Source organism: Ixodes scapularis, unplaced genomic scaffold (genome assembly GCF_016920785.2).
Source record: "Ixodes scapularis isolate PalLabHiFi unplaced genomic scaffold, ASM1692078v2 PGA_scaffold5__190_contigs__length_132052651, whole genome shotgun sequence".
Classification (NCBI taxonomy): Eukaryota; Metazoa; Arthropoda; class Arachnida; order Ixodida; family Ixodidae; genus Ixodes; species Ixodes scapularis.
The window spans coordinates 86,114,016-86,141,892 of record NW_024609880.1 but is presented as its reverse complement, the minus strand read 5'-3'; the positions used below and the strand labels follow the sequence as shown (position 1 = coordinate 86,141,892).

Below are 27,877 nucleotides of genomic sequence, written 5' to 3'. Positions count from 1 at the left end.
GTTTCGTCACCTAAACAAACTTTATTTTTAGAACTGATAATAAAATTTGTACACTCAAATCACAAACGTTGGCTTTTCCTGCGTTGCGGCTCTATATCGTGAGTTTCAATGAAACGTCTATTGAGATATCCTTGAAGCTTACAAATTCATCCGCCATGTGTACGACTCCCACTTTACCGAATAAATGACCACAGATATTTTACCACCTTTGTGCTGATTGACAGATTTATAAGGGAACATACATATATCCTAACGTCAGGTAATCACACTACCTAGCTGTCGAAACGTTAGTTGTGAGGGCAGGTTTAATGAACTGAATGTAAGGGCGCAGACGATCTGGTGAATATTAAGCTCCACGAAATCCCCAGGACTGTGGGTGAAAACGACACATACACGAAAAGATCTGTGTTTGATTAACTTTCAGCTGCAGTTATTTATTTTTAATTTTGCACATCGCGAGACTTTTCTACAGTTAAGTACAAGAACTGCAAAGTAAAAAAAAGCGTGACAACTGAGTAATCACCTTCAAGTTTATAGAATTAAGGCTCATATAAACATGTTAAGCGAACAAAATTCTGCTATGCCTATGAACACCAAGGTTTTCTAAACATGCGAATTCCACGACGTTTCTAGTAGATCGTTAGACTGTAAAAAGTAAGTTATTTGTTTGCAAACGAACTTCTCTAGGAGTCAGAATGCGTAGTTCGGTATTTTCTTTGGTAACCGCGTGCATTATGTCAAAATCTACGTCGCCATGAGAACAATCTTTGTCCAAAACAACCTTGATAACCTTTCGAAACTTGCGCGCTCACCCGATTGCTTTGTAACATTTATGAGGCATGTCTTAATCGATTGGTCGAAATGGCCGATAACACTTTGGTATTTATTGGATCTGTTACCTGCCACTTGCTGGGTTTTTCCAGATATTTCTTATACGGCGACATCGCAGAAGCAGGGGTGAGTTCGAGAATATAGTGACAATTTGGGTACTGTGCACTGTATTTGATCGGATTGTTTTGTCATACCTAAAGCAACATCACGTAAAGATGGCCTATATCAATGCCAATACATAGCATAAATACTACGTCATACACTGACCAATTTTTCACGTTTCTGCTGAGGACCCTAAAAGGTATGCGAATTTGAAGTACCGAAAAAGGTGATATTGAATTTTTTTATCAAAACATAACGCGTGCGATGTAGCAAGCTTATTGTGTTCATAATTGACTTACATTTCTAAGATAATCCTTAAATGTCACCTGGGATTAAAATTGACTATAGTCAGAAGATGAAATAACGCATCACGCACAGAACAGCAAAACCTAGGCAGATCAATTGACCTTTATTGAATTTTATTGTGTATCGGCATATCGGCTTTTTATCGCTTTTTAGAAATAAAAAATCTGCTGTATAACATCGTAATTATACCCACAAATTTCTACGCGCATCTAATAAGCTCTGGAATGTACATGTGCCTGAAAAACAAATGTTTCTCTTGGATCAAACGCTTAGCACAATATTTCTGAATGCCTTGTTAAATCCGAACATAAAAACACTTTTTTGGTTAGCTTGGCATGGCATATAATAACATGTTACAACCTTAGAAATAAAATGGGAACGTGTTCCTTTCATACCACTGGGAATTCTAACAATAACTCGTTCCAAGATTGAGAAATAACCATTGACGGGCTTCTGCACCTGTATTGAAGGAATGTGTACAACGCTGTCAATTTCAAACAAGCTATGTTTTTCCGCAGGTTTGAAAGAATGGGACCATTTATTGGGCTTCTCCTTTTGTTTGGAACAAGTGTGTCATGTACGTGCTTTATATCAAACATTTTAACTATATAAACTTACTTTTTTACTTTGGCACTAAATTTGTATCTGCTTCTTTTTCTTATTATAGGGGGAGCATCTTTGTAAGTATTCCTTTAGGTATTCAAACTTTTGTTTTTTGTGTAAATGTAGTTTTTTCGGCAATTGTTATATGTTGAGAGCGGTTTGTACATTTCCGTCACTCGCGGGCGAGAAATTATTATGAAACAATAATTGCATTAAATAACGGTTAAAACTGTCGCGCGTGGTAAGTTACAAGTTTGACCTCCAATGAACTAAATAAGATCCCCTCTGAGAATAACCAAGTTTTCTGTGGATTTCGTAGTCGTTCTGTATTAATTTATAAGTATTTGCTTGATGCTCCTTAACCTAGAAATGTACACTGCGAATGAATATATAACATACATATTTTTCTTAATTTAGCAGATGTGCCTAGAACCGAGCTAATGCGAATTAAAAAAAAATCAAGAGGGCTCTATCAATGAAATAAGTAAAAATCTACGCTTTTGCATTAGATTATTATGGCATCGCTGCGCTTCGTTGTTATTCATTGTTTCGCCAAAGGTCCCAGTTTAATATAAAACGGCTAAATCACGGTCTTCTACGCTACGGCCGGTCCAATTAAAACGAAACTCTTATATAAGGGAACTATATTGTATATATGCCTTGTAGCAAAATAACGAATAAATGCCTCAACGTGCTTCAACAAACGTATGCTTAAAGTAATCCGAGGACTGGAAACGCTGGGGCCAAGCACTGACATAAAAAATAAAATCATGCTGGCGACCATAAAATTCTTGCAAGATAAAATCCCTCCAATAAATATGACTGCAATGCGTAACTCTACAGTATATTTTTATTCATTGCGTGCAACAGGGGTAGGTACTTGATGAATGCATACGTACATATTTCACTACCAGCGCCGCCAGAGAGTTCGTCTTTTAGCGTCATCGTAACATATGTTTTATACGATCAGTATAGCACATTTATTTGGAAATCTGAAATATTTGATTACAAATTAAATTAGTTTGCAGAATAATAAACGAGTAGTTATAGCCGTGTAGTTATACGAAGGTATTTTAGAGATAGGTTCAGTTTCAAGGACATTTCGTAGCATTCGTTTGCCCAACCAGTTGAATTTACTTTCTTTCAGAACACCTGCCTTCGATACTGAAGATGGTAAGTGTTTATTTTGAGAATTAACTATATGACTCTTTAGTTTCTTTCGATGCTATGCATTATTTTAAAGTAACTACATATACATTAACAAAACCACTGACTGATTGCGATATTATGTGGTAGCTAAGGTAGTGCTGAGTTATGAACATTTCAATTTCAACTCTTTAGTAAGCAAATAATTGGAAGAGAAGGCAGGCCTGAGTTATTAAGTTGCTTTTCTGACCCTTTTCAGATATTCCAGATCTTAATCCAGAGCTTATGACAACCATCTCCAAGCTCCTGGGAGAGCGCATTGAACTGGAGAAAGCATGGACTGTCGAACCATCAGAAAAAATCAAGGACGAGCTCTACGCAAACCTCGAACAGCTTAAAAATGCTCTCAGGGGTAGAGAAGACGACCTTTCTGGAATTTTGGCGATCATCGAGGACCTGAAGAAGGCTGGAAATAAATCCGTCGATGGTGCCGATGAGTACAGACTAGGAAGGAAGAAAAGGAGGCCCTGCAGTCCCAATAACATGAGGTGCAAGAATTCCAGATTTGGCAGAATTATTGGCCAAATCCCCGGTTAGTCTTAGAGCTTGTTCGGTTCTAAGAATAGCGCAGCTTCCTATGGCTTTAAAGAAGGCTGCGGTATTGGGCTGAGCTGGTATGAACGATACATATTAAATTTACGTACATAATGAAACAAAAGTTTGGACGTTTGATTTATGTAAAATATGTCTGACTTGTTGCCTCGGCGTGCCATACAAATTTGAGGTGCTAAAAGGACATAAAAAGCTTATCTCAGATAAATGTAGTTTGCACCCTATTCAAAAATCTCATTTATATAAAAAAACCTTTGAGCCTAACTAATAGACATATACCCCAAGCAGCACATTACGACCGGCTCAAGCTTGAGCCAGACTGGGCAGCCGGGGAAGTTTCACTGTGCCTAGATTGTTTCACCCCATGGTGCTAGGCAGCCCCATCCTGGTATGCCAGTCTGGCGACCACCGGCAGTCCCCTGTATAGCCATGGAGTGGCTCACCCTGGAATTATGGCCTGGGCCAGGCGGGAAACTCAGTGGTACCCCAAGCTTGGCTCGCTATTGTATATACAGCATGGGTCAGGTTAGCGGCAGAGGGGTCAGCCAAGCTTGGCTAGACGATAGAAATTCAACCCGGACCAGCAGGGCAGCTACCGGCCCTACTGAAAAATTTTGCAAACTGAGCCAGTTTAAACAGGATTATTCCCACTGGTTAATTTGGTTGAACTGGACAAACTGAAGCTGTGCATACTGGTTTTACTATGAAACTGTGCATACCGGCCTTACTGTGAAAATGTGTATAGTGGTAATACTGTACAACAGTTTATACTGGTCGACTCCATGCAGTTAAACTAGTTCAACTGGTCCATTGAAAATACAGGTCGTAAAATAATAAAATTCGCTTTATTTAAAAAAGATACATACTGCAGACCGCAGAAATAAACATAGAAACATATTTACAGTGCAAAAAAAAATTGTCATGATATTATTCATGTGTCCAAGCCTGTTGGCGAGATTCTCCAAATCTTCTGCAGTGTCGGGGTTCCGGTGGTGGCTAACAGTACCCGAAGACACCTGAAATAAGAATAAACATCAGTAATTAGAACAATGGCAGATTTATTTGCACCCGTCTGTTCTAAAATAGTATTTACCTAATGCCACGAATAAAAAAATTTGCACTATCATAAACGGTAAGAGGGATTATGGAAGCATGTGCCAATCGTACATGTGCTGCCAGTCTCCCGGCAATTAACAACAAACGACATGTAAGCGATTTGGCGAGCGACGAGACAAGCGACGACAATCCGCTTGGCTGTCGTTCGGACACTCGCACGACGCGGCAAACCGCCTGAAAACGACCGGAGCAAGCGACCAAGGCGATGAGCGACGATTTGTAGAAATCCAAAAACCGAGCGACACGACGAGCGACCGTGGGAAATCTCCGCCGCTCGTCGCTGACTCTCGTCGCTCGCTGAATCGCTTACATGCAGTTCAGCCTTTACGCAAAGTAACGCCTAGGAATGAAAATATCCTGCTGTTGTAACCCCCTTCCTGCCTCCCCAGTCTGTCGGCCGCTATGCAGCTCGCAACCACTGTGGTAGAGGATCTCTAAAGCTGCATGTACGCTGGCGGTTGTATTACTAGCATAGCTGTTCCAAATCGCGTTGCAGAAAGGTTCAGTTTCACATGCACCGGATTATGAAAATGAATCCAAATGGTCGAGCCTGCTTACCTGGCTCGCTGGCGCGTAGCGAAAGACCCATTGCCCGCGCCGGATGCAGCCATTTCGCCCGCGAGTAAGGGGAAAAGGTGGAGGACGTCATCAGCCAGAGGAACCATCGGCGGAGGCAGCACTCAAGGTTCCGGCAAACTATCTTATACAAACACAGCTTAAAGACAACTTTCAACCTCCCCAAGCAGAACAGTGTGAACAGCACCGCAAACAAAGACCCAACGACCCAACCAACCGTCACGCCAGATCTGTTTTTTTGTTTTTGTTTTTTTGTTTTTTTTTTAGGGGGGGGGGGGGGGTTTGAAATTACAATTGATACAACCGCCACCATCTCAAAACTGGCGCTCCGAGCGGGAGCGAGGGCCGCGCTGATTGGCCCGCGCGCTCCCTGTCCTGGAACGTGAGCAGCTCTACCCTTTCAAGGCATCCGCGCTGCGCGCGGAAACACTGCATCACCTCCGGTCCCGGGGCACTGGCGCATTTCAGGCGCCTGACTCACCTGCTGGTGCGGTCTTTCTCCCGCGCTTTTCCAACATAACAGGGAGGCTTCCCACCTGTCCCCACCTCGGGCACTTGCCCCGGAAGCTGCTTCTCGATGCAAGCGAGGGTGGATAAAAGCCGCGGTAAAAAGTTCAAGCGGGAACGATTGGCTGGGAGAGGGATATATAAGCTTCTACGAGGCGATTACATCACTGAATTCTTGACCTGCCTCCAACTATTGTTGCAAACTAGTTACAACTGTACATGCGTAAAAATAAAGCTTTTATTTGCCCATCTGTTCTCTCATGTGACATCTGCATATAATAAATGTGCTGTAAAACCCAGACATTTTCTCTGCTAGCTGTGGCATGATTCATTCCAGAAACACATCTTTGCCTATGGAATTGGTAAAAGTTGTTTTGTCAAATAGTTGTTTTTTTCATTGTGAGCCCTTTGGGGTGTAAAAGCACAATTCGTTCATGTAGAAGAAATGTCATTAATCTGGTTTTCTTGCTTAGGAGTTAAATTAGGAAGAGTGAAACGAACTCGATCCGAATGAAAAGGCCAATTGGATTGATTCCAATGGTTAATTATTTTAAACTGGGCATACTACTAGCTTTGCCAGTTCAACGAGCATTTTCTCCAGTTCCGCTGGTATGACTTGTTTAGATACCGTGAGACCAGTTTTATTGCCAGTTGTAAATATTTGACTGCCAGCTAGAACAGTTCGACTGCCAGTTCAAACTGTTTGCGGACAACTTGAACATTATGACACCAGTGTCGCCAGTTCAAGCTACCAGTTTTGCCTGGTTAACTAGCAGTTTGAACTGTACAATTGACAGTTCAGCCAACACATCTGCCACCTTGGCCAGTTCATTTTTCAAGTTCGACCAATTTAGACATTTTGATTTCCTATTTGCCCGGTACAATTCCACTACAACCAGTTCATTTCGGGTTTGGCGTGTTCATATCCAAACTGTTTTCAAATCGTTTTTTTTTTCCAAAGGAGAAAACGTGTTATTTTTTTATGCCTCTAGCTAAAACAGACTTTTTGCACTGAAACGCCACTTTCTAGTGCGAGGCCTCGTGCCACAAATTGCCAAACATATGTTAAGAAAACGCTCATACGAATAAAAAAAGTAAAACAAACTATAGAATAACAGTGGCTTTCAGCGGGCATTCTGGCTCCAATGAAATACGAACTTGAGCCAAGGAACATTGCACAGCGGCAATTCCCGGTCATTCCTTGGCTCACCCTATCTTCAATCTGGCAACATGCCCGAACAATGGCTGTTGCTGGTATTGAGCGGACCAGGGATTCCTATGAACCACCATGGAACCTCAAAGCTTGGCAGAGTCATTGCTACCTTGGCCATCTCTGACCGAGGAAAATCAATAGACAGCCAGGTTACATCCAGTACTGGCAGCGGCCTGTTTACCCTGGCCACCAATGACCAAGGAATTTGATTGTTCAACCAGGAAAGACGTTCTTTGGTAGTTCCGTGTCTTTCTGGGGCAAGGAAAGACTGTGAAACGCCAGGCTGGCATACAGACGTAAATGGCTGGCCATTCGTGGCCAAGCTATCACAACTGAGTGCCAATCCTTACCTCAGCTAAACCAAGAAAGTGTGCTACCAGGGACCGTATTTACTCGAGCAATAACCGCATTGTTTGTGAAGAAAACCTGAGGGTTCGCTTTTCCGCAGAGCACGTAGATTGCCAATCACCGCTATTGACAGCATAATTACAGCTGTTTACAGGACAGAGATAACGTCTTCATGCGAAGATACCATCTGTGAATGTTGCACTTGTATGGACAACTGTGTTCCCAATCTGGTTATTTGCTGCTATTTATGCACAACGCAGTGATTGGATATATATTTGTTGCGCGGGAAAGTAGACGCAAGGACCTTGCTCAGTATAGTGTGGCTACTAGTCGATTGAATACGGTATGTATCATACGAATATATAACAACATAAAAGAACACTATAAAAAACTTCTGAGATGTTTCTTATAAGTTTCTTATATGGTTCAGATATAATATTTTATATCTTTAATGATTCATATATGTTTATTGGTCACAAAAATTTTCTGATGCTTATAGCTTTTTTCACTAGGGAATGCTTTTACAAATAGAGATAGAACGTTTTGCGAAACTAAGGTTCGAAGATCGAACCAAAAGTTTCGAAATGTTCGCAAAGTTTTGACACCACGAACGTTTTAGATAAACAAATTAGGCGATTTTCGAACTTTCTATATTTGGCGCTGAGAAATTCGATTGTTTTGAAAATTACAATTTTTAGCGCTATATAATTTGTCATTTTGATCTGATTACACTAAACAATTCGACGATTTTTAAACTTTCGACCTCTTGAGTTAAAAAATTCGACGACCTTAGAACGTCTGAACAAAAGTTGGACAGTATTCGAACCAAGTTCCCCCCCCCCCCCCCCCCCATAGGTTTGAGGCAACAAATATTATTAACACAAGATGTCAATGTGTGAAGTGGACTTGAAATTGCACTCAGAGTCTTACTGCGCTCATCGTGCCACAAACAACGGCGCTTGTAAAGCACTGAATGATCCTTTGGGGTTGCCTCGGCCTCGTAGCTCAAACCTTTTTCTTTCTACTCCCGCGCAGTACCTCTACCGCGCACAACTCCGTAGGTTGCCCTGAGGTTACCTCGGGGCAACCTACGGAGTTGTGCGCGGGAGAGGTACTGCGCACAATCCCTGTTCTGCAGGCTTGAAATTCAATCGAGGAGTTTCGCTGGGAGTGTCCTTGTTAGCAGCCGTTAGTTGTTCTTGAACGCAAGTCCCTCGAGTTTTTCGCGTCAAGGAAAGACACATGCGGAGAACGACGCCTATGCGATAGAGCGAACGCTGAGTCGGCCCTTATATCCTTATGATTAGTAACCGGCTGCATTTTAGAATGGCCAATATCTGGATTCATCGAAGAAGAAAAGTTCGAGGTAGCGGCAATATGGTTAGCCCTATAACAACCGGTTGTGACCTGATTACCTGTAATAGGTCGGGGGGGGGGGGGGGGGGGGGGGCCCTTTATTTATTCTGCTTGCGTTCTCCTCAACCTAGACTTGTGTCGAGTGCTGTGCCTGTCCTCAGTCTTTTTTCCATGCCACGGGTCGTCCCTCGGAGAATAAACGCCCAGAGCAACTAAAGTTTGCGGAAAGCATGAATGCCTTTATGTAAATGCGATGTCATGCAAATTTAGTTGCCTTACGCCATCATTGCATTCAGGCGATGTGTCATCCGATTGCTACTAGTTTGCAAACTAGTAGGTAGTATGTTCACTTGACCGCCACAGCAAATTTTGATGAACAGTTCAACCAGTTCAAAGCTTGTTTCATAGGTTACGAACTTACGACAAATAACGAGTAATACAGGTAGTACCGTCAGTACTACAGAACTGAAAGGAAGGAGTATATTCACGGCGTAAGAGAAATGGGCAACGTTTCCGTAACATTAGTGGCGCATTTCGCGACTTTTTCAGATGAGTTTATGAAAACTTAGTTTGAAACTGCGGAATTTGATTTCCATCCGTGCAATTCACACAGAGAACTTAAAATTGAAACTTTCGATCTTTTTAAACATGTACCTCGAAAGAATTAGAAATATTCAATTTTTTCGACCTTGAATCTTAAATAAATTTGAAACGGTATAACTTTCTGAACGATATTTGTCAAAAGATTCGGAATTTTCGAACTCACACTTTCAGAAACCTGTGCATTTTCAAATTATTTGAATTCGAACCTCAGCGGGGTTCTAAAGTTGCGAAGTTTTCAAATTCCAGGCGCAAGGTTCGAAGATTTTGAAACTTTTCGAGCTCGAACTTCGGGAGGTTCGCGGCATTCCTATTTACAATATGCCGAGCGCCGATAGCATGAAAATGACCTTGCTATGCTCAGAGATAATGAATTCAGGAGAAGGGCGGAGAGGTATCTTACAAACAGAAACGCCAAGAACACCTTCAAAGTGACCGGAAAGGCTACCACGACTATTCCAATTATCATGAATAAAGGCTATATTCGTTTGCGCCACAAATTCTTTTTGGCCTGTTGAACGAGAAAAAAGAAGTTACAAGTGAATATCATTCTCAACGAAATACGTATTTACCGATAACGTACAAATCGTTACTTAAACCTGTGAATATATCAGTCGTACAACTACTTTCCTAGACTGTTAAGTACAAACGTTATTGTAGATAGCAGTTTAGTAAATATCAAGAATACATACACAACACTTTTAAGCGCTTAGGTTTATTTAAGGTTAATAGGTGAACCTACATTTAATAATTCGAGTATTCTTGTCAACGTCGGATTAATTCCGCATTCTAAAACACTTCGTTAGTTCTCAATCGTGTAGAGCACAAAGAAAGCCACTCAACCCAAACAATAAACATTCAAGCTAATCATGAAGCTAAGAGTACAAGTAGTTGAAGAAAGTGCGACGTGCGAAGGACAACAACCCTGATATTTCGCTTGCTCACGGTTTTTTTGCATGTTCTAGATTAAAATGCAATCGGTTTATGAGCTTTGTAATTCACTAGGATTATACTTTATTTGTTTGACATGATTGGCTGCCTTCTTGTTTGGCTAAGAGTCACTGAATATTTCAGGAGTACCGAAACTCCCACACTTCATATCAGAACCGAGTTACGGCGCAGCAGTCGCGCCACAACTAAAGCCCCTTTATACGGAAAAGTAGCGCCACCCTTTGAAGAATGCCGCCTGCTGTCTTTGCCCGTTCCAGGCGGCACTACGGTCGATGCGCGAGTGCAAAAAACAAAACATGAAGATAAAAGGTGTGCGCGTCAGAGGAGGAGGGAGAAGGAATGCCTATGATGTCGGAGTACAGTGCATGCTATGAGCTCATGCCGCCAGTCAAAGAACGCCGACTGTGCAACGTCACCGCTTGCATTGACTTTTTTTCTTTGAGCCCATCCTTCAAGGCTGGTAGACCGTGACAGTGTGCTTTTAGCCTGTGTGTATGTATTTGCGCGCGTGCGTGTCTTTGAGCCTTTGACTGCGCTCTGACTCAAGTATAGGAAGGCCGTCTGCTATCTTGGCCCGATCCAGGCGGCACTACATCGATGCACGGGTGTAAAAAAGCAAAACATAAAGGTAAAAGGTGTGCGCTAAAGAGGAGGAGGGAGCAATGGCACTACCTTTCTTAGTCAGGGGCGTTAGCCCCAACCCATCCGCAATATGTGGCTGCCCTGTGCGGTCGAAGCGAAGCGTGTACAGTGTAGCGTTCATTCTCGTTCGAGCTCTTCAATCCACTTTCTCGGTCTGTGATGACACAGGTTCCAAGAGCTCCGTGACTTGCTCCCCGCTGTCTCGTCTCTCTCTCCTCACTCTCCCTCTCTCTCGTCTAGAAACACATTAGGTCTGTTCGATTCGCCTGAACTGGCTGAACTAGTTCAGCAGTGCAGGAACTGGTGCATTCGATTCAACCGGAAGTTGCACGGCCGCTGAACTGGCGCGTTCGATTCATCCCAGTTCTGAACGAGTTCAGACCCAGTTCCTCAAAATCTTGCACCGGCTCCAGAGTCAGTTCAGCGTCCGTGCAGAAGCAGACGAAAAGAGCAGAGGACGATAGCAGACGACACTCCTCGTCCGTCTCTGCTCGCGGTGCCATTTTTCGCAGCTCTTGCTCAAATGTCTGCGATCGTTAATAGCCGCGTCCCACTAGAGCGACAGACAACGACAAACGACAGCGACACACGACAACGAGCGACAGACGACACCGACAGACAGCCTGTTTGTCGGAGTCTGCCGTCCCACCTGGCGGACACGACGCAGAACACGGGGACAAGAAAACTTGTTTCCTGGTGGGACTGGAGTTGTCAACAAAACACTTCAAAATACACAGACAAACAGAGTCTGGCGACGCGGTTTTCGTGTTTTGCTCTTTGGGCATAAAACGCGCCGACAAACACGGTGAAAGTGGAGATGATTACTTTATTTCTTGATTAAAGCTTCCGCTTCTCTTCATTTGCCGTTGGCGACCTTCCGTAAACAGTCGTGACAATCGACACCAAACTTTTTCCGAACTAAAAATACACGAATCGTTCCTTTTTTGGGCCGTTCGAGCCATTCTAGGTGAGCGCCACGGAGTTTCACGCTGATTTTGAGGATGTTTATAACTTCATATTCGAATGATCGAGGGCAGGAGCTCTTTCGTGGACAATACGGCATCCCGATTATCACAGAACGTGATGACAAGTCTCTCGTCTGCAGCCGGAATGGCTTGCCGCGGAACGTCGTGTCCTACTTCGTGGTGAGCGGTCTTACTTTGGTCAGTCCTCGCACATGGGTGTATCCATCCTGATGCAGGGGCGTAGACTTCGGCGTCTTGAAGCACCACCTCGCGCACCAAATTTTCGCGAGCAAAACCAGCCACAGCAAATTCCCTTTCGCAACACGACCGCCCGGCGCCAGCCAGCAAGCCGCGCCCGCGACCACTACGTGCAATCCAGGGACCGGAACTGCGGGGCCGGGAATGAGGAGTGGCCGCCAAGGGCACCAAGGGCTTCTCGTTCCGGGAAGAAGGGTAGAAGGGTGGGAGGGAGGCCACAGAAGGCATAAACGGGCGAGGAGGATAAGTTTGTCTCCGAGAGATGTTCCTCAGTGGGACTGCATGCTGCGCTTCAAGTCCAACGACAGACAAGAACTCGTCCGTCGTCGATCGTTTGTCGGCGCTTGTCGGCGATTGTCGCGGGTGTCGGTCGTTGCAGTGGGACAGCATCGGCGACACGGAACTTTGTGGTGTCGTCGGACAAAAACCGGTGTTTGTCGCTCTAGTGGGACGAGGCTATAACAATAAAGCCGATACGGACGTTGCATTTCATCTCATTTATGATACTAACGTACCCGCGGTGGACGCGGAATTGATATCATAACTGGGGTAGGAATTTTATTGTATTCTGAAAGCGTTTTAGGCACCTGCTCGTCTAGGTTTGGCTCCCTGAGGTAAGTGTTGAAATACTGGCTCACGTAAATTGTTTCTTTTTGATGCTATGTGGGGATCCGCAGTGTTGATATTCTCCCTTAGCAACACGGGAAAGGTAGTGCCCTCTTGATAGGCCCCGCCTTCACTTGCTCTTGGATGCATTCTGACGACTCCGATACATTGCAGAGGTCTGGAATTTAGTATATTGGCCCTCGCATGCCCCGCAGCTGAGCATAATACCGCATGCTTTGTCCGCTGATATCTGGACGCCCACTAACGGACCTGGGAAAAACGGCGCCGAGAATCGGCATTGGCTTGGTAGTTCCATGCAGGTCTTTCTTGAGAATCAGCATAAACGCTTCAGCTTGACGCCAAAGTTACGGTTGATAACTGTATTGGCCAAAACGCTATCGTCAGGCCTTCGTCTTCGAGGTGACCGCTATCGACCGCGCGCTGCCGCCAGTGACTCCCGACGCAAAATCATCCTGATGCCGCGACCCTATCGTCGAAATGCGAAACTCGGGAGACTTGGAATGAATCTACTGTTGCTAAATGAATGTGAAGGACACGAGCGCTTATGGAAACGAGATGAACTGAACAGCCGTTAAAAATGCAGACAGAAACACATTTCGTGCAGAAAACGTTTTTAGTAGCCGCGAATAAAAAAATATTCACAGGGAAGATTCCGTTACTATACTTTAAAACTAAGGAAACACGAATGGTCTCATCAAACCGCGACTCAATAAAGGTCGCATCCAACGTGGCGAGGAGAAACAAGAGCCAACAGATGCAGACGACACCCATGCAGCGCTTCCGCTCGGAAAGCCGATCACAGCGCCAGTCCTAGCGCGGCGGCTGCACTGGTTCTGCGCCGCCGCTGCACGACTCCTGCACTCCTCTGAACTCGGACAGAACTAGTTCAGAACTTTCTGGCCGAATCGAACAGGCCTATTGAAGTCGAGTGTTAGGCTTAGCGACAGAGGCGTAGTGTTTTAAACGCTGCACCTGCGCAACCGGAGCGAGAGAACGAGCCGACAATCTTCTTTGGCGAACCAGATTAGCGGCTACTTGATATAAAAAGAAAACTAAAGAAACGTTTGGATGGAACAGCGCGGATGAACAGTCGAAGGAGACAGACTCGCAGCGCTCTGTCTCCTTCTTGTGTGCATGTGAGTGTGGCTGTTCATCCGCGCTGTTCTATCCAAGCATGAAGTACCAACTTGCCCAAGCATCCACATTATAAAGAAACGTAACGCACCTTCCCTTCGGTCCTAACTGATCGATGACCAGAGTTGCAGCCCGTGCGTACCCGTGGTAAGGCGGAAAGCTCTTATATTCGTTTGTAGGTGTTTTCAGTCTATATCCAACTTAGCTAACTGACAACTTCCGCCATGGGCTAAACCAGCCACTCAGAACAGGATTCTACGGGATTTATTTACGGTAAGCGGAGTGAATGAAATTCTTTACTCTGGTTCCCAGAGTAAAAAGTTCCAGTGACTCTATTCTGGCTGAAGACTGAACATAAAAAATTTTTTTAGTGTATACAATTTTCTTTATTTTGGACCGGGCAGAACTAAAAAATGAAATTTTATAGGTTTTATTAAACCGTAGTTGGGCGCGCGTGTGGTCCTGCTAGCGTGGTCAAAGTGTGAAATTCACGTGGGCAGTAGTGAATTTTTCAAATGACGAATGTGAACCCAAGTGTCAAAACTATAGTTGTTGGAATATCGTTCAAAAAAGAAAACATTCATTTTTTGGCACATGCTATATTTTTTTTTCTTTCTGGAAGCGAGGCGAGGTGATTGTTTAGCAATTTATCTAATGACAAGTAGACCGCTGGCCCGAAGATTCGTTTTGATAGGAAATCGAAACTTAAAAGTGGTTCCAAAATAAGTGTTTTTTTATAAGCAGATTTTTGTCAAGCAGGCTTTTTTAGCGGTTTTTTATGATGCCCAGAAAGTTCATAATTGAAATAATATCTTTGAACTTACTAATTAGATAAACGCTCAAACATTCTTACGAATATATTTATTTATTCATTTATACAAGTACCTCCTGTGCCGCCAGGCATTACGCAGGGGCTACATGGATGGCGTCCACACAATGAACATATTCAAAATTCATTTACACGAAAAGGTGGTATTATGCAAGGAGGATGAATACATAGATTGCGTGCAGATAATGAGCATATTCAAAATGCATGCATATAGACAAGAAAGAAAATAAAAAAACACGAACATTACGCTCTATACTTTAATACAACTTCCAGTTTCTTTCTGAAGAAACATCGTCGTCAGAAGCGGAGATAGCTCTCTTGAAAGTGAACTCCACTCAATAAATGTTTGAACAAAAAATGATGAAGAAAACTTTATATAGCGAAAGTTAACAATTTTGCTAACATGACACTTTTTAAATGCCCCAAATAGGTTTGAAAAGTCAACACAAAAATCCGCAGTTAATTAAATTACGCACTTTTGTTGTAAGTCAAAATTTTAAAATTGTGTCAACCCTCTCGTCATCTTGAGTGCCTGTCCACTGTTGAGAACTGTGCGTACACAGTACGATCGTTCAGTATGTACAACGTACAAACAGGTCGCAATCGGCGCGTCTGCAGTAATAAGGTAGACGGTGTACATGGTGACTACGACACGTCATGTTTGACGAAAAACTTTTATGCTCTAAGGTTTGGCACACCCGACTTTTTTATTCACCGGCATTGCAACCGAGGGAAAGACCGATACTGAGCCACCAAATGTTGCGCTTTCGATCCGTGTATTTTTTGCCGCCCTGACTGCAGTAAAAAGCTGAATCGTTAAAAACAATCTATCCTGTAAACAGCCAAGTTCCCGCATTTTTTTTCTTGAAAAACAAAATGCACGCAAGTGTACGGGTTTCGCTCTTCCTTTTGTTCAGATGGTACACTCGACCCCTTAGTATGAGTGTGCTGCATCACGTACTGAATAAAGGTGTAAAGACAAGAGGTCAGTTACAAGATTGCGCGGAAATCTTCAACGACGTCTATGACGTGTCTCTGATGTCATTTTTTTTTAAATAAAAACGTTACTCCAGATGTGTAACTGCATACCTTAAAGTTGATTCCATATTTTACTTTCCTTCCAATCGTAGCCGACGCTACAAGCTGGCGGAGTCGATTGAGCAGCGCCAAATGTTCGTAGTCACCGCACTCGTCGTCTTTTTGCGTTGGATATGGCGGACTGATCCGGTAAAGCGCTGTGAATGCGCAGTGATCGTGAACTTTCTTTTTGGTGATTGGTGTAGCCCGTAATCACAACACCACAAAGACACCAATCGCTGTGAGGATACACTTTTGTGGCGGATTGATTGGAAACATCGGGTTGCACCATCGGCCTCGGTCGGCTTTAAAATAACGAGTGTCTTCCCCCAAAAATTAAAGTTTTTTTTCTAACCGCAAAGATAAACTATAAATCGCCGAACGCTCATTCTCCATCCAAGTGTAGAGCAAGAGGTCCGAACCAGTTGCCAATGTTTCATCACGAACACACATGTCTTCATCAAATGTTAAGAATTATTTTCTGAATGTGTTTAAGTGAAAATGTCGCCAATTTTTGCCTGTTTTCGATTTCCGGTGCCGTATACAGCTCCCCGTAGTCGAGAACTCTGTCGGCCGCCATTTTCCCAAATAGATGTATAGAAAATCGGTTATTATTATTAAATAAGAAAACGGTTAGTGCTGAAACTTTGGCATCGCGTTCAGACCTCTAGCGCAACGTTTGGGTGGAAAATGAGCTTTCGGCGAAGCGTACGTAGTTAATTTTTCCGGTGAAAATGAACCTTGTAAAAGGTTTTTTTTCTTTACATATTGTACTTAGTGTTGTTCCGCTAAGCGCTGACGGTAGTGCAGCTACCAGTCGGTAGCATGGCACTGTCAACATGTGTTTTCTCCCCGAAACATGAACATTTTTAGTTCCACATGCTCAGTGTGGAAACGCCCGGATATACGACTTTTATGAAAAAGCTTGTTTGCTTCATCTGTTTCCTGAGACCACTTCCTTATACAAGTATCATAATAAGCCAATAATTCACTAAGAAGGTTAAAATTTAGGAATAATCTTTAAATGCATCATTGATGAAAGGCAACATGATTATTGAATGTTCAAGAAACAAGACCGTGAACCAAAAGGGAAAATGATAATTTTCTCTCAGTAACGCATACGCATCAGTATTGTAAGGCTCTTGTAGGGAGCAGATTCTATTTTTTTTTTAAGTTGACTTAGAAATAGGACATACAGAACAATAATATTTCTGAAGAAAAGGTTATATTAACCGTAGTTTGGTACAGCGTAACAGTCAACAAAAAAGAAATATGAAATCAATTCTATATATATATATATATATATATATATATATATATATATATATATATATATATATATATATATATATATATATATATATATTCAACTCGAAATGCGCCATACAAAATATCACGTATTTATTCATCTTAATATCAATGCACTCGCTCGCCTATTACTTATCGAACTGATATAAGTGGTCAGCATGTGCGTGGTTTTTCCGACTTTGATAGACCGGACATTTCCCCAACAAGTAACCGAAATGATACGTTATCGGGGCTGTCCTGAGAGCCAGTAGGCGATTACTGCATGTTCGGAAAGGTCTTAATTGCAAAGATAATTGGACCGTAATCTATATAAATATCGGACATAATATTTCACTGGTCCTTGAGCGGTACGACTGCATGTATATATAAGGAAAGGATAGGTGTACTTGATCAGTGACATCTCGAACAAACCCGAGGTAAGTCGTCTCACATTCAAGACTCTATATTTAACACATTGTACCTAGAACTGTCAGACTTAAGAGTGCAGTTCGTGCTTTTATTGCCTTCGAAAGTGAAAAATGCCGCAACGTGTTTTTAATATATAAATGAGTGTTCTCATGTCTATTCTCCAGCGCTCAAAATAATGGCAATTAGAAGATGACCAGTTAGATGATGCTGAGTTGAAAGAGCTAGATGTGAAATTTCAAATAACCTTAATTTATTTTGAAATCAAGTTGCCTATTTACTTTATATGCCTGAAACACTTCGTATATTTAAAATAAAATTGTTTTATGGGCTTCACCCTCCACAGGTGAAACAAGACTGCGCACTCCTCGTAATATATATTTTAGTGGAAGCACCGTTAATATATTGAGAATCCCGCTCTTTGCTCATATGAACCCAATACTTTCAGGCAGCGGAATCAGGATGAGGCTCTCCACCTCCCTCCTGTTACTCTCGTTTTCAGCTTTGGCATGTGAGTAATAATGTTTATAAAACGTTTCAACCCTTATTACAAAATGATCACAGTCAGTTCGAAGACGGCTGCTTAAAAAACTGCTTCTAACAGAATCCAATGCAAAATATTTGGTTTAACGGGCATTCCATTTTATAATTATCAACTAGAAATCAAATGCGCAGGCACTGCAGCTACACCTCTCTCTCTCTCTCTCGCGTAGTCACAGTTTTGCTTCTTTCAGAGATTCGTGCTATTATCAACGCCTTTTTTTTATTGAATAACATCTCGATGTACCTATACTAACTTTCTTCTGTAAACTAGTAATTTGTGGTTCAATTACATCAATTTAATAAATTGTTTACTGTAGACATTACATCGTTGAAGATTTATTAGCTGGATAAATAATAAATACATGTTTGTTATAACTTACTAGCTTACTGGTTTCTTTCCATGCCACAGTTTAAATCCTTTTCTTCTGTCTTCGGTTCCTACACTTATCATCAACGTTTTAAAAATTCCGTATATCAACGTAAGGGTGCAAATTTAGTTTGTAGTGTGATAGTTTGAAAGAGTTTAAAAAGAGCTGCATGCCCAATGCAGCTCTTTTTAACGTTTTACTTTGTACAATATTTTATGTTTTTGTTTTTCCTGCCAATTCTAAGTTAGAGGCTTGCAGTTCTATTTAAAACCGATATGAGCACTGTCTGAAACACCTAGCCAAATTTCTGATTAGTCTTAAAATATTGGCGTCAAAGTGCCATCCCATCAATCAATAAGACTAATCAATGTTGTTTCGTTTTTTTTTCTCTTACAGATGCTGCTTCTGTGTAAGTATGGTCAAATTTATATCAGAACGTCTTACGAGCAGTTCAAACTTTCGTGTAAATTAAGTTTTACAAAATGACCAATCTATGTGATTAATTTTTTTTTCAGTGAAAAGTTAGAAGAAACCGACGAGATAGCTGTCACCGAAGAAGGTATGAATTCACACTCTTGCGTGTGAAAAGTTTAGCACTGCGCACACTCTAAAAAATTCCTGCGCGTCTACTTACCCGCAGAACACTCGCAGAGCCAGTCCCATCGATGTACGAAGTGAACTCTGCAAATGCTGAGGCGGAACGTCTCTTTGAACCTCAAAATTTAGTCTGTGCTGTTGGATTATGCAATGCAAGCATGGCGATTTGCAATGCGTAATACCACAGAGCAGACTTCATTTGTAGGTCTAAACGGATGATGCGCCGCATCATTCGCGGAGCTGATATCGTAGATCGCAGAGATTGGCTCCTTGAGGGTTTTGCGGGTAAGCATATGCGCAGGCGTTTTTCAGAGTGCATAGTTCTCCATTTTTTCTTCAGTTGAAATCAAAGGTATATTAAGATAACATTTAGAGTGGTGATCATCGTTTAAAAAAAAATCGTGTCTAAATAATCTAACATTTGTGCCATGAAGAAGGCAATAAGTATCAATAATTATTATGAAGTTGTGGCGAACATTAACATGCATAATTGATGCTTATGCAATCACGGGAATGTGCGGCGCAAATGCTAGTCAGTATAAGTACGGAGCACTAAATTGACATTTATCAAATAACTGAGTGAGACCGGACTGTCGGGGAATATAAACATTCGGGATAATTGCCGAAGATAAGTTGTTTGGTCAATATGCCATGGACGCGTATTTTCCCCAATCAACAGTTCTTTTTTTTTTAACAAGACACTGTTTTGCATTTTCCTAAGACCACGCGTGTTTAATTGGGATAGTACATATACCGTACACGAGAGTAACATAACAACGGCGCTATATCTTTAAAATAAGCGATCTCATACTAAATTCGGCATGTGCTTTATATCACGTTTTAGGTGTAAAAGTATCTTTCTCCGTTTTCAAGTCAAACGCACATTGTCGTTGACAATTGTAATAGATAGACTGGCGACAGTTGCAAAAATAAAAATAAATAATTAATCTCGTTTTCATCCACATGTTTATTCATTCTTATTTGCACAGCATTGAAGATTGCTTCGCATGTTGGCGTAGCTGAAATAAAATGCCGAGAAAATTAATATATTTTATTGTACGACTGCCAAAACATAGCAAGACTACATCGTGTTGCCGCGTAGATTTCCCCACTTTCGCCTTCATAACGTATATAGAAGAAATGGGTATAGATTTGCACGAAATGAAAGTTAGCTATCATCATTGTTTATTTATCAGTATCACCATGGAAACAGTGTAGTTCCACAAAGGACAAAAACAAGGGCACAGTCACAGCAGAATGTCTGTGCACTGTTTTTTTTCTGTCCTTTGCGAATCGCGGTGCTCCCTGTTTGAATAATAATGAACAAGCTCTCCCAAAATTTTGCCTTGATGAAGTTCATTTAGAAGGATTTTAGTAGTCTAACCACTAGCCGAAAAACTATTTTAGGACAAATATTTACCGCTTATAGCAGCTTATGTGGAATACGTTTTCAAATGTACTTATCTCAAGTAAGATTTGATTTTTACCCTTGTTTTTAGATGATGAATATGCGTGGAGAGTAAAAGTGGGAAGAACGCTTGAGAAAGTAGGAAAATGGCTACAAGGCAAATACTCAGCTGTCACTGAGGAAGAGGAGAAGGAGTTTGCTTTGCTGAATGCTGAGCTGAAAGAAGTGGCGGTCGGCGTGGCCGAGGAACTTGCCCAAGAAACAGAAAGTGTTGATGAATACGACGACGAAGCGGCTGCCTACGGGTGGGCAAAGTGGAGAAACAAGATTACCGGTGCAGCCAAGAAGGTCGCCAAGGCTGTTATAATCAACAAGGTTGCCGGCATTGTCGCCGGTTCACTCGGCTAATTACAGTTGACACTGTATTTTAGTGCACCTTCGGGCATGTATTTTTGCAACAAAATAAATGAGTAACAAAGTTTGCATCACTTTTTGTTGTGATATTAGTTTGATGCAGTGTTATTTCATCAAAACATTTTCACACGACACCACTACAAAGCAGCTAGGCGCATATTTTGAACCATTCCTGAGCTCGAAACTGTATTTCCAATGTAACTAATTTCAAAGATGGCATGATGTGAGCTATACTTTTTCATATATAATGCCGAAGTTAAAAAATATAAAATCTTCGGGGTTTTATTGGGTTATTTGTTTTGTGTATAAATATATAGTCGTTAATTTGTTTTTGTTTTTATTTATAAACTGCTTATATGCGTGGAAACTCAAACATTAGACGGATAATTAGAATTTGATTAAGTTACAGAAACATATAATCTAGAGCAATTAATCTTTTTAAAAAAGAAACGTTGTTTCGCAAACATTCTTTTGTTTTACAAAAGGCTTATCTTTAGCGGAAGGGTGCATTGTAAAAAATGCCAGCGCGTCTCTTTCCCCGACAATCACTCAAAATTCCAATCTCTGCGATCTATGAAATCAGCTCAGCGATTGATGAGGCGGAAAATTTGTTTAGACCTCAAAATTAACTTTGCGTTATGGCATTACGCACTGAAAGCATGATTGCGTGATGCCACAGAGCAGACTTCATATTTAGGTCCAAACAGATGTTGCGCCTCATCATTCGCTGAGCTGATCTCGTAGATCGCAGTGATTGGATCGTTGAGTGTTTTGCGGCTAAGTAAACGCACGGGCATTTTTTAGAGTGTGACAAGCTGGTCGTTACCTGTCGTAAATATATGGTGGAAAACTATGGAAAAGTAAAATAATAAAATCAATTATTGGCCACAAAATGTCTTCCGGGAATCATCCTACGACGTTTCGGGTTGAATTCAAGCGGTCAACCTGCAAAAATTGTAGGAATTGGCAATGCTAATTTTCCAACTATGAAGACGCTTTTTTTTTAAATATTAAACATGTGTTTTTAATGTTGTTGTTAGTATTTTTATTGAACTCTATGGTTTCTAAGCCACTTTCGATGAACTAAATTTTTAAAAAGTTCAATCTTTATGTTAAATAATATTATGCAGCTTGAGTCATGGCGTAAATACCGGTACAACAGCAATTCCCCCCATTTGTGACATCATGGTAAAACCGGCACACGATAAAGTAGTAATTAAAAAAAAAACGTTGTAGTTCTACAAACGTTCCGCATGCGAGGATCAGAAGGGAAGAGAAGGCAAGGGGTTGGGTAGAATAGAAAGAAAAACAAGAAAAAAAGGAAAACTGTACTGCCGGCGTTACATTACAAGATATAAAGTTCTAGTTACTGATATCAAACATTTCTTCGTGCATGAAAGGAAAATCTATGGTTTATTCAATTTAAGGACTGAGCAGGTGACGGCTGGGTATTTTTTGGCAATCTATAGGCCATAAGGTTTTCTGTATTAAGGTATTGTGTCTTTTTTCGGCTAGTTATATATCTGCATAAAGATAACGCATTGATATAGGGCAATACCAAGCTTTGGTAACACACATAAGGAAACTTTGTCGGGGGAACGCCAGACCCCTATTTCTTTTTTCCGGGATAAACGACTTTAAATAGATATAAGACGATCCTGTTTCAAGAAAACAAATTTTGTGCAGGATTTATTCCGGTGAGTGCCGCATCCTGCGGCCGTGATAAACATAAACCAACAATTTTACCGTGATAAACATAAACATAAACCAACAATTTTATTAAAATGAATAATATTGAGTTAGTGGCCGAAACACTCTGCGTAATTTGTAACAACTTGTATTCTTATAGTTAACCTCAACAAGATTACGTTATTGGTTCAGTTATGCTTTTTTGTTATGTGATCAAACAAATAATTAAAAAATATATTAATATTGTATATCCTTATAAGCAACAAGCAACACGGAGAAAAAGCAAAATATCCAGAGTGAAGAACCTCTGAACTCGATGAAATACGTAGACACTGAATTTTCTATTTAAAGCGTAAATACAGTGGCATTTTTGGTTGTAGAGATTATTTTGAAGCTGTCACGAACGTTTTGCAAAGAAGTCTCGATATATATTAAAGGTTTAAAATGCTCATACCCATAAAGTTTGGGAGTCTAAAATCATCCGCATTAGTTGATTCTATGGATGTCTAACATATGTCCACTCATATATTATTCTTCACTAATCCAGACCCATCAAGATGAATCTGCCTCTCCCACTGCTGCTACTAGCCTTTTGGGTAGCGGCATGTTAGTGCTTTTGTTTAAAGTCCACTTTAACTATACATTTTAATTTTGTCTTGCTATCTTCTCTTCATAGAAGGGTATTATACAAATATTATTGGAAAACACTAGAGTAGGTTAGTCACAGGGACACTGATATATGATTTCCGCGTTATTTTAAAGGCCTAATTCTATAAATGGTGGCCGGTGCGAACCTATCTACGCGGTAACGTGATCATCCTCTTCTCGCTCGTCATCATCGGCAAAAGGACCTCCTTCTGGCGGCGAACTACGACCAGGCCACGTGGCAGTAACGTCACGACCATCCCTTTAAAAGACGTTACCTTACTACGGGCTCCTCAGTCGGCAGCGGCAGGAGCACTTTGACGCGTCACCTAAAACGTTTGTTCGCCCTTTCTAGGTGAGTTCTGGTTCTTTAACCTGCCTCAACTTTTCGGTTTCTGTGTGCTGCTGCTGCCGACACAAGGTGCATGGTGTTCGTGTATTTTTTTTTATTATTATTCGGCACCAAGTGGTACTATGGCACAGGAAGAAATGACAAAAATCTTTAAGGCAATAGAAGATTTCAAACGGGAAATGCGAGCGGAGTCACGAGCCCTCAAATCTAGTGTTGACGCTTGCAAAAGTGCCACAGATGACTTTAGAGCGGCACTTGCCGATATAAAGCAGCTTCGAACAGATGTTCAAAGGGTTCAGAAAGTTTGCAATGAACTAGAAAAGGAAAATGACTGGCTGAGGGAACAGTTGTACAAAACACAAACCGAAGTCCAGAACTTTGACCAGTACAGTCGAATGAATAACGTGGAAATAAAAGGCATCTCAAAAGGAAACGGAAAATACGCCACTGAAATAGCTAAAAGCATTGGCATTCTGGTGAATGTTCCGCTCGAAGAAACCGACATTGACATCTGCCACGCGGTTCCCGCCCGTGGTAACGAAACTGAAACATAATCATTCGCTTTGTCACAAGAAAAAAGCGCAACGAGTTTCTTGCGGCTTCCCGCAAAGCAGGGCTAACTACCGAAATACTCGGGCTCTCCGACGCTGGTGTCAGGTCGATCTTCGTTAACGAGCATTTATCTCCTGCAAAAAAGCAACTGCTGGGCGCAGTTGTAGCGAAGAAAAAGGAAAAACACTGGAAGCACGCTTGGACAAACAACGGAAAGACTTTTGCAAGGCACACTGATGACTCTGAGATATTGTATATTGCTTGCAAACAAGATATCTCAAAGAAAAACTAAGATATGGATGTTGACGGCGCGGAGAGAGCGAAAATACCTGATACGTCACAGTTATATGATATTAAAGCGTTTAGCACATTTTGTTCGAAAGTATGTAACAATTTTTCGATTCTTCATTTGGATGCCAGGAGTTTGTGTAACAAGGTTGATGAGGTTGAGTGTTTTGTTAATTCCCTAGACATGAAATTTGATGTTCTAGCTTATACCGAGACCTGGTTTCGTAATTATGACGTTTGTTTGAATGGGTATCACTACGAGTATGTAAATCGACCTCAGAAGACTGGTGGTGGTGTTGCCATATATATAAAGAAAAGTGTTGCTTTTAAGTTAATCGAGGAGTTATCATCGTCAACCCCCAATTATGAATGTATTGCGATAAGCTGTCTAGGTGTACTTGTTGTTATCCTGTACCGCTCCCCCTGACGGAAACAAATGTACATTCTTTGAATTTGTTTGCTCTGTTTTACAATATGTAAGTTCACTCCGTCTCAAAGTGATAATTGTTGGTGACATAAACATTGACTTACTCGTTGAAAACACACACCAAGTAGAGTTTCTTACTCTCATCCAGTCTTTTGCATGCTTCAACGGGATCAATACTCCCTCCCACCCTTGTAACAGCCATTTCATCTACATTATTAGACCCATGCATAACAAACTTTCACCCAGATGACGTACTGTCGGGAGTCATAAGCGCTGGAATAAGCGATCACATGCCCATTTTTTGTATTTTGCCTGAATTAAAAAAGTTAATAATACACCTGTTTCACGCTTATATCGTTATATATCGGAAGAGGCGTAGAATACATTTTATGCCTTATTCCAAAAACAGAACTGGGAAAATGTCCTGTGTGAAAGAAATCCAGATAAGGCATACAACCTATATTATGAAACACTGAAGGATTCCTATGAGACATCTTTTCCTCTACGATCGAAAAAAAACAATAATAAAATTAGAAAGCCATTGATGACGCAGGAACTTTTCCGTAGGAGAGGTGAAAATCATAAGATGTACGATCGCTTTGTTCAGACTCAAGATACTACTATTTTAACTAATTTGAAAAAGTATAGAAATCGCCTGAACTCCGACATTCGAAAAACAAAAGAGGCTTTCTTTCAACGCAAGTTTGCAGACGCGCAAAATGATACGAAAAAGGTATGGGAAACTGTTGACGAAATCACAGACTTAAGCCGCGTCACAACTGCTTACCCTATTTAAATATAGACGGGGAATCGTTATCTGGAACTGAACTAGCGACACGATTTAAGACTCATTTTTTATCAGCTGGTGTATCCACGTCTGCAAGTCAGCCTGGTGGCCACCGAAAGTACCTAAAAAATGACATTTCAAACTCAATCGTTCTTTATCCAGTAACTGAGCACGAAACAATTATGTTCATCATGTCCCTTAAAAACAATTCAGCTTGCGGGGTGGACGAGCTTAAAGTAGCACCTATTAAATTTGTATCTAGCATTATTTTAATTCCTCTTACTCATATATGTAATTGTATATTTGAAAGTAGTATTTTTCCTGATCTATGAAAAATAGCGAGAGTTTGAACAATCAGTAAGGGTGGCTCGAAACATGACTTAGAAAACTACAGGCCAATATCAGTGTTGCCGTTGTTCTCAAAAGTAATTGAAAAAGCAATTAATGAAAGGCTTCAAACGTTTTTTTTTCTAGGTACGATGTCATAATCAAACAACAGTATGGTCTTCAAAAGGGGAAAACTACCGAACTAGCGCTTTTGCACATTAAAGAAAAAATATTACGTAATTTTGAAGATCAACGTTTTACAATTGGTTTATTTCTCGATTTTAGAAAGGCTTTTGATTCCATAAAACATGACATACTCCTTTCAAAGCTCGAGACATATGGCATACGCGGGACTGCGCACAAGCTTATTACAAGTTACCTTACAGGTCGTACACAGTACACGGTTTATAATAACATAAAATCGCCTCTAGGGTTAATAAAATATGGCGTACCGCAAGGCTCGGTACTGGGACCTTTACTGTTTCTCGCCTATATAAATGACATACATAATATATCATTTACCGGAGATTTAATACTGTATGCCGATCATACAAACGGATTTTTTTTTCTGGGGCCAATCTTAGCGAACTAGAGACCACAAATAGCAAATATTTAATTGAGCTTTCATCCTGGTTGGTAGCTAACGGTTTATCTCTAAAAACAGAAAAGACAAAATATGTAATTTTTTTCTTAATAAATCACGCCCACAATACACATATTGAACTGCAATTCGAAAGAGCTCAAATTGAGCGTGTCGATAATCATAAGTTATTGGAGTATGGTTTAACGAACGCCTCAATTGGACGCACCGTGTAAATAAAATACGAAACGAAATCTCAAAATCAATAGGCCTAATTTCACCTGCAAAGCATCTTTTACCGGAATGGCTGAAGTACCAACTGTATTATGCGCTGATACACACCAAGGTTTAGTACTGCTTTCTTGTCTGGGGTCAGACGACAAAAACAAATATCACACATCTGCATTTATTACAAAAAAAAAAAGCTGTTCGTCTAATGCACGATTCTGATTATGATGCACATACAGCTCCGCTTTTTGAGAAGTATAAAATTTTGAGCTTTGAGCATCTCTACATTTATAAACTAGCACTCTACATATTCCATGTCTGTAGACTTCAACAACCAGCTATCCATCTGCATGCACTAGACCCGACCACCATTACAACACTCGAAAGGACAAGTATATACTCCCCAAAATCAGGACAAACATGGGCAGACAAACGCTCTCATTTCAAATTCCAAACTTCCTTAATACACACAGTTATCTTCATACATTTATTACGTCAAACATATCGCTAAACAGATACAAAAGCATAGTGAAAGAAACTCTCTTGCCCACAAATGTTGCAAACTGATCTGAAATATCTGGTTTTATCCTCTTTCCTATATATATGGTTGTTGTTGTCGTTTTTTTTTTTTTTTTGTTGCTTTTTTGTTTGCTTTTTTGTGTTATGGTATTATAATATAGTTTTATAGTATCAAAAATGTGTACTATCTAAATGTCATTGATATGTATATTTTGTTATTCATTACATTTTATTTAAGAGCGCTTCTTTTAGTGTGCTCGGCTGTCGACGAGTCTCATTTTCTTTTAATATTTCATTTATGTAGCGGTACCAAGGCCTCGTCAGACCTTCTGGTCTTTTGCCTTGGTACTGCAGACAAAATGTATTGTCTGAGCAGACTGAAATAAATCCCTCTGCTCGTTCACAAACGATACGACGGTATGTTGAAGTGGGTGCTTAGGAATATAAAGCACGTTATAACACACAATAAAGGGTAACTGCAAAAAGAAGTTTTCTTTAAAAAAAATGTCTAATATAGACAAGCAAATCAAAAAAACAAATTTTCCGCGAGAACAAAAATTAGAGCACTATTTTTGCGTGAGACTGATTTCAGTTTACGGCTATTTCGTCCGTTTTAAAGGGATACTACAACGAAATTTCGG

The 27,877-nt window shown here is 41.0% G+C and overlaps 2 protein-coding genes across 2 annotated transcripts; both read left to right on the top strand.

The window, feature by feature from the left end:
* The first annotated feature begins 1,767 nt into the window (after positions 1–1,767).
* LOC115327953 lies at positions 1,768–3,585 on the top strand. Its single transcript, XM_029989021.2, has 4 exons — positions 1,768–1,816; positions 1,907–1,919; positions 2,990–3,015; positions 3,257–3,585. Exons 1-4 carry the CDS (start codon positions 1,768–1,770, stop codon positions 3,583–3,585), a joined length of 417 nt encoding a protein of 138 aa, XP_029844881.2.
* Positions 3,586–17,454: 13,869 nt separating this feature from the next.
* On the top strand, positions 17,455–20,914 carry LOC115328018. The gene is made up of 5 exons (XM_029989094.4): positions 17,455–17,523; positions 17,961–18,023; positions 18,820–18,832; positions 18,939–18,982; positions 20,520–20,914. The coding sequence occupies exons 2-5, from the start codon at positions 17,975–17,977 to the stop codon at positions 20,834–20,836; spliced, it is 423 nt and encodes a 140-aa protein (XP_029844954.2). The 5' UTR covers positions 17,455–17,523; positions 17,961–17,974; the 3' UTR covers positions 20,837–20,914.
* The last annotated feature ends 6,963 nt before the right edge of the window (positions 20,915–27,877 follow it).